Raw genomic sequence first — 13,845 nt, 5'->3', positions numbered from 1 at the left:
ATTTTTAATATGAAAACGTTAAATAATTTGTCATCACCAACTACATGAACCTACTACAAAATTTAGCAAATATTAAAGAAAGTATCTGATCGATGGTATAAGGCCAACTGTTCATGCATTTACAGAGAAAACATTGAAGAAATACCCGGATGTTTAGTTCTAATGCACCTCCCCCGCCCTCGTTCAATCTTGCTCCCTCTCCCTCCGTCTCTCTCTCTCTCAACCACCGACTCAACCCACTTGCCTCTTCCCCCTCCTCTGCGCACCTCCTGAAGCTACCGCAGTGAATCCGTCGACTGAAAGACCGAGAACAAAATCCGAGCGAAACTCCATTCCGTTTGCCGATTCCTGTCCGAAAATCGCCCCGAACCGACAGCGCCAAGACCATCCGAGTGATTCTGCACAAGGCGGAGGCGAAGACGACCCGACCGACAGAATGGTAAGGATCGCCAACAGCTATCGTTAAACCGGTGCAAATCTATCCGAGATATAACTTCCGCGCGCGTGTTGCGCTTCGCCTCGATTCAGCGTTTCAAGCGTTTTCGGGTGGAAACGCGCTTGAGGTGTCGTGATCAAAGCCGTTGTTGATAAAACCGAGAGGCATTGCTGTCAGTGTGGCCCACGTTCAGCAGTGCTAGCTTTGTACGCTACGAACGGTGAAGCCAGTGTGAAAAATACATCGTTTAATGATTGTGTTTGAGCGATCGGTAAGACAGTGTATCCACATTGTAATAATGGCGCTGCAGGCGAAGAAAATAGAACATTGTATCAAGCAGCGATTCATTGTAACAGGCTCGATCGATACCGCTGTCAAATTGATCTAGGGCTTGTTTGCCTCTAACAGATCTGTTGAGAACTCGAATCGACTGGATGTTTCTCCTAAAAAGATCAACATTGCTGGGCCACCACCTATATGAGTGTGCATTTTGGAAAATTGTTACCAAAAACGATGAACCATGGTATTATTAAATGTGTAAATGTGTAGCAACCATGTTTGACTTGTTGATTTGTTTACCACAAGTATTACCATGGTTTTACCAGAAATATCACAATCGAACAGCTACTGTAGTGTGAGACTATAGTAAGTTTGTGGTTTCTGCTGTTTTACTGGAAATACCAATCCTACCGTAGTTAAACCATGGTTTGTTTTTGAAATGGTGATGATCGGCCACATGTAGCCTTCTATTTATTATGTACACACCCATGAGTCTTTGACTTTTGAGAGGAACTCAACACTGCAGATTTTTTTTAAGACCCTGTCGCACACTCACAGTATGTAATGCCTGACCCTGATCAACACCTTGTTTGTGCTCTCTTCAGAGAATAGAGAAGTATGCATACCTGGAATGCATAGCATAGCATAACATAGGGAGTCTGATGGTGACTTTACAGATCCAGGTTTAGCCTGGCTCTTGACAACAGCCCTGTGCCTTATACGCATTATAGTAAATTACCACGTGTGGCCTTGTGTATATAAAAACACGCGGCCCACACTTCCCACAGTGCTGTAATGACATGCCCCCTCTATCAAAAAACAAACTTTGGTTTTGCTATGATTTATTATAGACATAAGTGAATCTAAAAGTGGACTAGTTAACTTAATAGCAATGTGAAATTTACATGAACCCTGTTTACTTCTTATTGTTTCCTCCCCTCCGAAATGTTACCTTCTTACTTTTTAGGCTTCCCCTTCAACAAATTGGCGTATGCAACACTTAGAACAATCCGACCACTTCCTGATAGATAACATCAGTGTATTCGAGATTAATTTTTTCTGAAATATGTCTGATCTTAAAACAGCGTTTCATACTTTAGGAGCCAATTTTGGAAGTTTGTGAAATATTCCATAAACCGCTAAATTAAGATAGAATCGGTCCAGAAGCAAGCTGGCTTGATTGGATCTCCTGATTGGACACTTGAGTGCTGAAGAAGGAAGTGATGTCATAATAGGTACAAAGTAGCCCAATTGAACGCTGTGTTTCGTTTTGAGCAGTAAACAGTTGAGATCCTTGTCTGGTTACTTGCTCACTGTTGAGACTACATAACTGGATGAAGTAACCTTAAACCCTCAATCCAGTTTAAGCTAATTTGCAGTCTCTGTAACATTGATGTCAAAATAGCACAAAGCGGTGAACCTCAGCTAACCTACCACTGCTGAGTGTTTACATTGCACTACATTGTGAAACTGTCTCTGTCTTAAAGCAGTAAATTAGGCAAAGTTCAATAGAGCAGTCAGTGAGCTGCATGAGGTGACTCGGGTCACCGTCCCATTCTGGCTTAATCTACTTTCCCATGTATGTGTAAACCAAGAACAGTATGTACACAAAATCCCCAAAACCTCTTTACTATTCTTTATCAACACCAGTGGGGTTTTACCATTAGATAAGCGAGACGATTAAATAAATTAAACACTTCTCCTCTTAATTCTCCTTGTAAAAGTTGGACGCCATTATTTAGAATAAAAGGAGTTTTACCCTATACGGTATAAAACGATATAATAAACATCATATGGAGTGCTAGATGTTTTAGAGCTGAATGCTGCGGCACTTTCCAAGTGCTGTTTGGCTGTGTTAGCCTTTTGCACATATCTAGGTTATAGGGACAGTTCACCCAAAAATAAAATGGCCACAATTGACGTCAATAGTAGAAAAATGCAAAATGTTAGTAAAAAATGTCCCAGCACTGTTTGCTTACCTACATTCTTCAAAGAAAACATTTTGTGTTCAACAGATCAAAGAAACGTATAATGCAAATTTTCCTACTATGGTAGTCAATGGTGGTCAAGAGTTGTTTGGTTGCAAGCATTTTTCCAAATATCTCTCTGTTTTCATCAGAACAAAGACATTTATATAGATTTGTAACAACTCAAGGGTGAGTAAATGAAGACTCTTATTTTTTAATATCTTTAAAAAAAATGGTGAACTGATCTTATTTTTAATGATTCAAATTATATAGATATAATATAATTTTCTTCCACCCACCATTTTAGATAGATATATGCATTTAGCTCATCACAATGCATTCTGGGATTGCTTTCTCAGAGAAAAACTTGACTTTAGTTAACTAGGTTTAGGAACAGGACAAGTGTGATTTTGTGCATATTATGGATGGCGTGAATGATAAAGTAAAATAACTTTTAGGATGTTGATCTAGAGCAGGGGTCGGCGAAATGGAGCCGCAAAATATATGTAACCTTTAAATTACTATAACACAGGTTATGCTTGTAAGGTAGTAGTTACCCAGTTGCACCACTAGGTGGCAATAAAGTGCAGTTTTTTATTATATTTGTATGTTAGCCATTTATAAGTGTTTGTATCTGGCAATAAGCGGGAGTGTTGCAATAGGAGAGTAGCGTTGCGGTGTTGCTTTAGTTAGACTTCAGCTTTTTTCTGTGAACTTGTTTAGGCGTTGTTTTTGCGGCATTTGACAAACAGAGACCGCCTACTCTCCGCACACAGACATCATGCGTAAACATTATGAGAAACGCGCTAGCCAGACAGGATTTGAACCATGCTGGCTAAAGACCTAATAGTTTGATTTAAAGATGAAAAACGTAGCAGAATGTTTTCTCACCATTCCATTTCTATCAAACGCATACAGTGTTCGGCGCTGTCTCACATCGGTCAAAGCAGATCGACCAAAACGCATCTTAAGACCAGAGGACCTTATAAAGAATGCAGGGAGACACATGCGGCTCGAGAGCCACGGGTTTTTCGACCCCAGATCAAGAGGACAGACGGGATAGCATAAAAACAGTAACATAGTATAGAACGTAGGAAGAAAGAATATCTCTTTCTCGTTCTTTCTCTATTTTCTTTACCGTGGCATACTTTATAAGTCTCTTGCTATTTCTGAATGTCCCAGTATAATGGAATTGGGTTGGTGGAGATATTATTTCTGAATAATGTATTTCACTTGAGTTTATAAAATAACAATGATCATATCATAGAAAACTACAGTTTTATTTAATATAATAATAATTTTAAAAGTGGATATATGCCAGCCTGGATTCTGTATCCATTTCAGCCATTGAAATACGCATGTTAAGCGGCTCCTAGTCCTGTCATCAATAAAATATGTTGCTTGTTAAAAAGCAATAATTAGGAATAATTGTTAAAAAGCAATATTAGGAACGCGCTGTCCCGTGTCATTTGGCATCTGTTCTCTGAGGCTGGTGGCCGCCTCCGTAGCACTGCAAATGCACTCAAATCTGATTAGCTGCTTAGCTCAGACACGATAAGTGCTAGCGCAGTGACTGTGAGGACCGTTTTACCTCATGACTCTTCTAACAGCTGCGTGTCAATAAACGGCAATGCACGAGGGTCACGATTTACTAAATTGTTCTGCGCACACAAAACCTCTACAGTGGTTGAAAATATGAAGCCTGTTTTTTTAAACTCTAGTTTCTGTGTAAATAGCTCTCAACCTAGTAAAATATTGTCTTTCATTTCTTTGGATTTATATTTAAATGAAGTCGAAATTTTAAGTGAGTGATTAATATATGGTAAAATATAATGGAATTATTGAAAAGATGGAATCAATGCATTTATTTCCTGAATAGGAGTTGTGAATTGAGCCTCCACCGAGCTCCGCCTTCTCTGATTTTGTTGACATGCGCATTAAAGGGGGTTGTTCACTCAAAAATCTGTCTTCATTTACTCACCCTCAAGTTGGTCCAAACCTGTAGAAATATTTTTGTTACTAAACGCAAAGGAAGATATCTGTAAGACTGAGTATCAGTAACCAAACAGATCACATTCCCCATTTACTCCCATAGTATTTCTTGGCAGTAAATGGGGGATGCGTTTGGATGTTCTGTTTGGTTACTACCATTCTTCCAAATATCTTTGTCTGATATATAAATAATGACAGAATTAAATTTTTTTGGTGACCTATCCCTTTGTGCGACCGCCCCCCCCCCCCCTTTCTCATTTTTACCTGTGATGTATACATCATGTTGATTTTGACTTTTTTTGTCTTTTAGGGAAACGAGGCGAGTTATCCCTTGGAGATGTGCTCACACTGTAAGTATATGGGCTTCTGCATCATCATACCAATAATTGTGATTCTACCAAGGGAAGCCATGCATCAGTTAGTCAGTGATACTTTTTTGGTTGCTGCCTACGAAGAACTTTTTAGAGATCGTTTTACAGAGTTTAACTCATAAATGTTAAAAAAAACACGGTTTTACCCTAAATTATGCTCATCATGAAAATAGCCACAAAAGATGGCAATGCAATAAATAACAAGCAAACAAGGTTGTTTGCTTAATATGTCCCTAAGACCCAATATGTGTCTTAGAAGGTACCCTAATTTTTTAGGCTAGTCTTAAGCTAGTGTTCCTGACTCTATATACAGCCATAACCGTTGCTGTGGGATCAGCAGGAGTATTGGGACGTGATGGAGAGGGTATCCCCTGGATCAGTGAAGCACTGTGTGTTTGGAAGAGGGCCAGAAACAGTGCACTCCGACTAGACTGGGAGGCGTAAAGTTGCTATTAGAAAGGAGGGCTATAAATGCCTGCAGTTGGTAAAGGTCAGTCTCAGGGCTGCAGGGAGAGCCAGAGTTATTTTTGGAGTCTATGGGGGTGAAAATAGAGACACGAGGTGATAGTCCATTAGATGTGCTGTAATTATTTTGTGGTTTGTTGTTGCTGTTGCTTTTTCATTTTTGCGTGGTGTGAACTTTATGTACGTATGCTGTGGACAGTAAATTCTGGTATTCTCGGGACTCCATTACCCAGAGTTCTGTTTACTGGTGTTGTTGCTATGGCAACATTACTGGCCCAGTTTTTCTAAGACCATGAAGGTGAGAGAAGACCAGTGGGTTGAGCTGGACCTTTCTCGAACATCTAGACCAAAACAAAGATGCCGAAAGTAAGAAAAGAGAAAATGGGATATAACTTGGAGTATAAGGACTGGGATCCATGACTCCTCCTCTCAGAATTATTGATTTTGTAATATGCAGGGCTCGCACACGAATGCTGTTTTTTCATCTAGGCTAATATTTCTCAAGAGGCTACAGTAATTAAATGCCCAGTACTGTGAAAATGTGTGCTGCTGTGAAACTGAGCCACCTGTTGGTCAGATGGGTGCTTAGCAACCACAAGGACACTATAATCCTACTCCAATTAGCAGCTGTGGTAACACAACCCTTTTATGACATCATCTAAAATGCATTAATGAGCATGGACTCTAAAGCATAGAAATCTTGCAATAAAAAACTGCTGCTCAGGGTGGGTCATAGTGGTTGACTAGTCTGTTAGAGAGGTTGATGGGTTTAGATTTGTTCTTGAATTTAGATTTTATTTGTATAGAATGTAAATAAAAGCAGAATAAAGTGACTTGTATTTAATTGAATACACCACAAAAGACAATAAATTTTATATTCAAACTGATAAACTTTATTGTTTTTGCGAATATTCACTCAGTTTGAATTTGATGCCTGCAACACGTCCCAAAAGAGCTCGAACGGGTATTTTAACCTCTGTGTTACATCACCTTTCCTTTAAACAACACAACATAAACGTTTGGGAACTTATGACACGCCTTGTTTGTGGAATTCTTTCCCATTCTTGCTTGATGTATGACTTCAGTTACTCAACAGTCCGGGCTCTGCGTTGTCTTATTTAGCCCTACATAATGCGTCACAGGGAGACGGGTCTGGCGACAGGTCTAGTACCCACACTCTTTTTCTAGCCACGCTGTTGTAACGCGTGCAAAATGTGGCTTGGCATTGTCTTGTCGAAATAAGCAGGGACATCCCTGAAAAAGATGTTGTTTGGATTGCAGCATTTTTTCTCCAAAACCTGTATGTACATTTCTGCATTAATGTTCCCTTCTCAGATGTGCATGTTACCCACACCGCGGGCACTAACACCTCCCCCCCCCCCCCATACCATCACACATGCTGATAACAATCTTCATGGTCCTTTTCCTCTTAAACCCGGAGGATACAACGTCCATGATTTCCAAAAACAATTTGAAATGTGGACTCATCAGACCACAGTACACTTTGCATCAGTCCATCTCAGATGAGCTCGGGCCCAGAGCAGCCGGCTGGGTTTCTGGTCGCTGTTGATGTCTGCTTTCGCTTCGCACCTGCTGCGACGAACTGTGTTAACTGAAGGGTTTTCTGAAGTGTTCCTGAGCCCACGTGGTAATATCGTTTACCGATTGATGTCTGTTTTTAATGCAGTGCCGCCTGAGGGGTCGAAGGTCACAGGCATTTAGTGTTGGTTTACGGCCTTGTCGCTTACATGCAGAGATTGTTCCAGATTCTCTGAATCTTATGCTGATGTTATGGACTGCAGATGATGTATACAAAATTCCTTGCAATAGCATGTTAAGTTACTATTTCGCACAGCTGTTCACAAAGTGGTGAACCACGACTGAGCCTTTTAGGGTGCTCATTTTATACCTAATCCTGTTGCTTACCTGTTTCCAATACATTTGTTCATCTGTGGAATGTTCCAAACAGGTGTTTTTTGAGCAAACCTCAACTCCTCCTGTTTTTTCAGCCCCTGTCCCAGCTCTTCTGGAACGTGTTGGAGGCAAAAACTATAAAGTTTATCAGGTTTAATATTAAATATCTTGTCTTTGTGGTGTATTCAATTGAATATGGGTCAAAAACTATTTGCAAGTCACTTTATTCTGCTTTTATTTACATTTTACAAAACATCCCAAGTTTCAACTTCATTGCAATTGGGGGTTTATATTTAAAGCAACATATAGTGCATGCAAGATGCAGCCAAACAGATTCAGATCTATTCCTTCGGCTACTGTGTGGTGTCTCCCTGTGATTAGTCATCTCAAACCACAGGTCAAATTTTTTAGAATGTCTTAAGACGCCTGCGTTATGTTTTTTAGGCGAAACGTCACATGCAATAACTTGAAAACAGGTCTCATTGTATACTATTTCTGATATTTGTAATTTTGGGGGGAGCGTGGGCAAAACATTGGAGACTTAAGAAAGAAAAGGCTTCCGTTTGCAATCAATTTTTTGTCTTTTACAGTGTGCAGATTCTGACACTTCCCTTTTTTGCTTTGCTAGTAATCCAGTGCAGTAACACAGGTTGGCACTGGCAATATCAGGGTTAATCTGAGGCACATTAATAGATATTGAGAATAGTGGTTACATCGTCTGTTGTAGGGATGCCTGACTGTGATCTCCAGATTTTCCATGACTCATTTATTCACCTTCATCATCATTTAACCCTGTAATGACATTGTTTCTCATGTAAGACAAACAAAGATATTTTGACAAATGTCTCCGTGGTCTTGTGTCCATAGTGGAAGGCTAGTGTTGCTTGGTTACCAGCATCCTTCAAAATATCTTCTTTTGTGTTCTGCCAAAGAAGGTCATGCAGGTTTCAAATGACTTGAGGGTAAATAAACGATTGAAAGAATATTTTTGTGAAGTATCCCTTTAATATTGCTGTTCTTGGATTGAACACATCTGTTTGGATGACATCGCAGAGGTACCACAATATTAATATGTATTGACTAGTATTTGAGAATTTAGCTACTGGTAACACATTACATGCAGATATTCTGTTTTTTCATAATAAAAAACTCTGCATCACACCCCGTATGTTCAGAATAGTGCCCGGTGATTCAATCTACCTTAAACAACGTGGTGGGCCCACGGCCCAACATAATATTTGAAATTAGTTAAGTAAAAGGGAAGTACACTAGTTTACATTTAATATTACTTTAAAGCAATTCAAGGATGTATAACTTTGCATGTTGAAAGTGATATTTGAAGTGTTGTGGCCTTTACTTTAAATATGCATACGTATTTCTTTTTTTATTTCAACCGCAGCCTTTGCTCAGTTTAATAATAGCAGTAGGATACTGGGAATTTAATTTCATTAATTGCGCTGCACTGACATCTCTTAGCATGCAGTGTGTACCACGTGCCTGTGAGAATGAGATTAGATCATCTAGCCATCCACACGGCACGACTCGGTGCTGTAGTTTAGCAGCGGCTCTCTGAATGATGACCATGACTGCCAGAGAGGAGAAAACGGGTAAGGTTTCGTCTAGGGTGACTTCTCACTTTTTGATAGGATCTAAACGCGGATGGATGCGGGTTTATACATGAGAGCCCTATATATGGATTATTGCTTATACACCTCTCCTGTGTGGTGGATCAACACTTTAAAGATGAACTAGCAGTGGTGAAGGTTCTCGAGGGGGGGGGGGAATGTACACACAAAAATAATTCAGATGAAATGTTTTGTTTTAGAGGTAATGCTTGTGTGTGGGACTAATAGAAATAATGTTTGTCCATGTTTTTCTTTCTCTCCACAGTTGATGCTGATGAGATTAAAAGACTAGGAAAGAGGTTTAAGAAACTTGACCTGGATAACTCGGGTTCTCTCAGCGTGGAGGAGTTCATGTCTTTACCGGAGTTGCAGCAGAATCCGTTGGTCCAACGAGTCATTGAAATATTTGACACGGACGGCAACGGGGAAGTGGACTTCAAAGGTGTCAGAACACAGAGTTGTTTATTAGAACATTTCAGACAATCTAGCATTAAGTAGCATAAACAACACTGGTCCAGAAACACTTACAGGCCTTGAGAAAATTCAGAGACCATAAAATCAGCATTTCTAAGATGCATTGTGGCTATTCCAGTCCAGTGTCTGTTAAATTTCAACAAAATCAAACCTCAGGAGTGACATAAAGTCATCCAACAGCATTTTGAAAGACTGGCAGCATGACAAGACTGTGTGATAAAATCGAGGTCATCACATAAAAAATATTTTTTTAACTTTTCCTAAATACACATACAAATATTACTGTGTATTGCACATTGTGAATATTGTTTTCTTTGCAGTATTTGAGGTGTAGAGCATCTTTTCTGATGTACTGCTCCAGAAATCAGGGTGTCAAAGTTTACTGTACCTCACCAACATGTTTGTCTTATTTATTTTAGAGTTTATTGAGGGCGTCTCTCAGTTCAGCGTCAAGGGTGACAAAGAGCAGAAGCTTCGCTGTGAGTACTTGTCGGTCTTAAGGCTAATGAATCTTTCAGTTGTGTATCCCTTTAAGCTAGAAGCTGATTGGTCCATCCGTGCACATTCCAATGTCTTATTGTAGACTTCATCTGAAAAATGTCCATTCCATAAGTGGATATTGGAGTATTGTTTTAAATAAATAAAATAAATTCCTTATTTGTTTACACAGTTGCGTTCAGGATTTATGACATGGATAAGGACGGTTACATATCCAACGGTGAGCTGTTCCAGGTGCTGAAGATGATGGTGGGGAACAACCTGAAGGACACTCAGCTCCAGCAGATCGTCGATAAAACCATCATCAATGCAGACAAGGACGGAGATGGAAGGATATCCTTCGAGGAGTTCTGCGCTGTAAGTCACGCATTTCACTCCGAACAGGAATTTGATGTTGGGATGCACTGTAGTTTCACCCACCATTTCATTGATTCCAGAAAACGAATCTTTTGACAATGACTCCTGCATGTCATAATAGTATTATGAAGATAAAAAATAGCAATATTCAATTTCAGTCTTTATTCAAATTTTCTACATTCTAGTTTCAGAAAAAACTTTCAAGGTTTTTGGCGTGATGTTATGCTCAATTAGCCATTCGCCTTGTTTTTTGAAGGTCTTTCCTATCTGTTCCACAGGTTGTTGGCGGCTTAGACATTCACAAAAAGATGGTGGTGGACGTGTGAAGAGACTGAACAGACTCTTCACTGAACATCCTCATTCACTTCTCCATTTTCTGAGAATCAGCTCCGCTAACACGCTCTCTCTCTCTCTCACTCTCTCTCGCTCTCTTTCTCTCTCTCTCGCTCTCTTTCAATGGAAGTATTTCTCTGAATGACGCCTCTGTTCCCTGTCTATACTCCCTGAGCCTTGTAACGCCTGGCATTCTAAGTGTTATAGAGCATGAGATTCTTCTGTCCAATTTCTCGGGTATTTAAGGACAGTCAGAGAGGTGTCTTGTCTGTCCATTACCGAGCGATTCAGTTTGGTGGAGAAGGAAGAGAGGAGGGTGTGCGTATGTATGCGTTATTGTGCGTGCAAGCGTGTACGTTTGTTTTCGTGTTTTTTCTTTTTCGAAACGGGGTTTTTTGGTATTTATTTTTGTCCTGTCTTTTTTAAAGATGATCTAGGTCAACAGGGAATACGTGGACATGATTTGACACTTGATTTCCGCGCGACACACTTGGAGCATGAAGTGCCAATCACAACGTGTATGTGAGATATAACAATAGCTGAATATTTAAATCGCTATCTGATGTTCTTTATTTAGGGATATGAAACAATAAATCAACATGACGTTTATTAAAAGGCCTGTTCCTTTTTTTCCACTTGTTTTGAGCAAATGTTATTTTGCTGCGGATCATGCAAATTCGAAATTTTCTACCAAGAATATGTGTATGTATGTATGTACAAGTGTGCTGTCATTATTGTCAGGGAGTTCAGTTGCAGTCTTGCGTTCTGATATATTGTAGACTAGGAAAAAGCAAGTATATTCTAAGTTGTGTGTGTGTGTGTGTATATATATATATATATATATATATATATATATATATACACGCACACATTTATGATTTACTTTTAAGATTATGTGTGTATGGGGTGGGGACATCACACCACTGTCGGATGGATCGGTGCCATCAGTCAATTTCTCAACTTTTATCCATATTTTGAATTAATCACATTTTAGCACAGCAACATAATATTGTTTTACCTCTAAACATTATATTCACGCATACAACGCATGTCACAATAACACCGGATTTGTGTTTGTGGAAATTTAAGCTTAATATTCCGACTTGACTGCGGGCAGCATTGTAAAGCTCTTAGTAGCTCATATTTGTATATTAGGGTTTGATGGTCGGGTCGTTGGTTCGGGTTTTTAAGCTTTAAACGGGTCGGTCCGCAGCGAAGAAGGGATCGAGTAACTTTTAGGCAAAACTAGATCCGACATAGCTTTTCTCCTTAGTTATTTCAAATATCAATTCAAACGGTGTGATTTGGTTGTTTTATAAAAGGGAGACCAAACTAAACGATGTCGACGCGGATGAATAAACTCGCCACGCCGCGGTTCGCTTCTATGAGTGATTCTCCCGCGCAAAACGGCGTTTGGCGCCAGCTGCTGCACCGGCTCTTTAATGTCTTTCCCAGAGACCCTCGGGGGTCTTGTGATGTGCTTGCATGATACGGGAGGCGTTCTCCCTCGTTTTCTTTCTGTTGTGCATGTAGATCCGGTTTCGGGGGAAGCGATTATCTTGTTTACATATGAATTGTAATATTGCGATGTTATAATGTTAAAATAAAGTGACGGTTACATTTATAAATGTATTGACGTTGCCAAACGTTTGGTAAATGTTTAAAGATGGAAATGATTTTAAGCGAGATTCTTCACTACATTTGTCAATTCTTATTATGGAACATAACGTGGGTTATTCTGGAATGGGTGTCGGTCACTCCCAGCGAAGCATCAGTTTTCCTCTTATATATAAAACCGCCGGTACTGTTAAAATGAGGGAGTTGCGTTTTATTTTTTCATTTCCCTTCACGATTTAGTTGAATTGTTTTGTACAGAGTTGATGTTATTATTGCTCTCTGCTTTCTGTTTGTATTGCTTTAGCTGGGCGGTCAGGCAGCCATCTGTATAACTTCGGTGTGGTGTATCGATGGGTGCGTGTTCAAGCGAATGAAAGCGTTTAGGTTTTGTTTCTTTCTTAATTTCTCTGCATGCTTCGTCAAATGCTGTGGGATTCATTGAAATGTCATTTATTTAAATAAAATATTTGAGACTTGTAAAACTGTAGTCTGTGCCATGTTTGCGTGTTTGTTTTTAACTTAGGCTAATATATTGGTTGCCACTAGGTGTCAGTAATACACAGCAAATGAACGAACTCAAGAGGGTCAAAACTGTGAATAGGGATTTTTAAAGGTAAACTATATATACTGCTTCATTAAACTGTATTTAAAAAATCTAAATAATAGCTTCGTTGAAAGAACTAGTAGACATCCCTCGCCTGTCAATGCTGAGCAAACAAAAAAGACGACAGTAGGCAATTTTAACAAGATGTACAAACGTGGTGGAATGATTATGACAAAAACGTAAGAGTATTTGAGGACTTCTGTTGACTTTTGAAAATATTTACATAGTCGCTCAGAACATTTTGGTGAAAGCAAAACTAGCTGTTCATTTTAATTAAAGAGAAAATAGGAGTATCACACAAAAAATCTCAAAATATACAGAATGAGGAACAGTCACCCGATTGTCATGTTTTCCCAGACATTTGCTAATCGCACTTGTATACAGTGCGGTCGGTATACTGGAGCTGGCAGAGAAAATTAAATAACCCCTTTTTTCCGAGCCCCTCCTTTTGGAGTGGAATCCCTTCTCCGTGACCTGAGAATAGCTTCTCCTACCTCAGACAGCAAAATCTAACCGATTCCAGACAAAAGTGATTTCATGGAGCACGGCTTTACATTTTTGGTTTATCAAGACAGACTCAGTCAATGTTGACCATGAAATCCCTGTTTAAAACAATAGAAGCCATCACAGAAATTCTGATGGTTTCTGTTAAAACACCCTTATGAACTTTTCCATAAAAACCATAACAAAGTTCTTTTTAGAGTGTGTTGGGCATTATTCCAATAGGATTGATCTGCCAGATAACATCCCATTGATCACAAACCAGTAGACACCATTATAGTTTCCTATAGAAATAAAAATTCCTTTACAAATACCATAATGAACCATCAAATGTTTACCATTAAAACTATTGTACAAGTTATTAATGTAGTGTGTTTTGTGCCTTATTTCAGTAGGATTTAATGTTGTTCTC

General features: G+C 39.3%; 1 protein-coding gene across 1 annotated transcript; it reads left to right on the top strand.

Moving 5' to 3' along the window:
* The first annotated feature begins 218 nt into the window (after positions 1-218).
* ppp3r1b (protein phosphatase 3 (formerly 2B), regulatory s1ubunit B, alpha isoform, b) lies at positions 219-11,322 on the top strand. Its single transcript, XM_079462941.1, has 6 exons — positions 219-439; positions 4,985-5,024; positions 9,315-9,491; positions 9,943-10,002; positions 10,194-10,378; positions 10,657-11,322. Exons 1-6 carry the CDS (start codon positions 437-439, stop codon positions 10,702-10,704), a joined length of 513 nt encoding a protein of 170 aa, XP_079319067.1. The 5' UTR covers positions 219-436; the 3' UTR covers positions 10,705-11,322.
* The last annotated feature ends 2,523 nt before the right edge of the window (positions 11,323-13,845 follow it).

Source organism: Barbatula barbatula (genome assembly GCF_947034865.1).
Source record: "Barbatula barbatula genome assembly, chromosome: 8".
Classification (NCBI taxonomy): Eukaryota; Metazoa; Chordata; class Actinopteri; order Cypriniformes; family Nemacheilidae; genus Barbatula; species Barbatula barbatula.
Note: the sequence above shows the minus strand (reverse complement) of the source record. Positions and strands in the feature narration are given on the sequence as shown.

What these genes read in the sequence shown, in the direction of transcription:
- ppp3r1b (XM_079462941.1), top strand. An exon ending in CTTGGAGATGTGCTCACACT is followed by an intron (nt 5,025 to 9,314) that starts GTAAGTATATGG and finishes TTCTCTCCACAG; the next exon opens with TTGATGCTGATGAGATTAAA. An exon ending in CGGGGAAGTGGACTTCAAAG is followed by an intron (nt 9,492 to 9,942) that starts GTGTCAGAACAC and finishes TATTTATTTTAG; the next exon opens with AGTTTATTGAGGGCGTCTCT.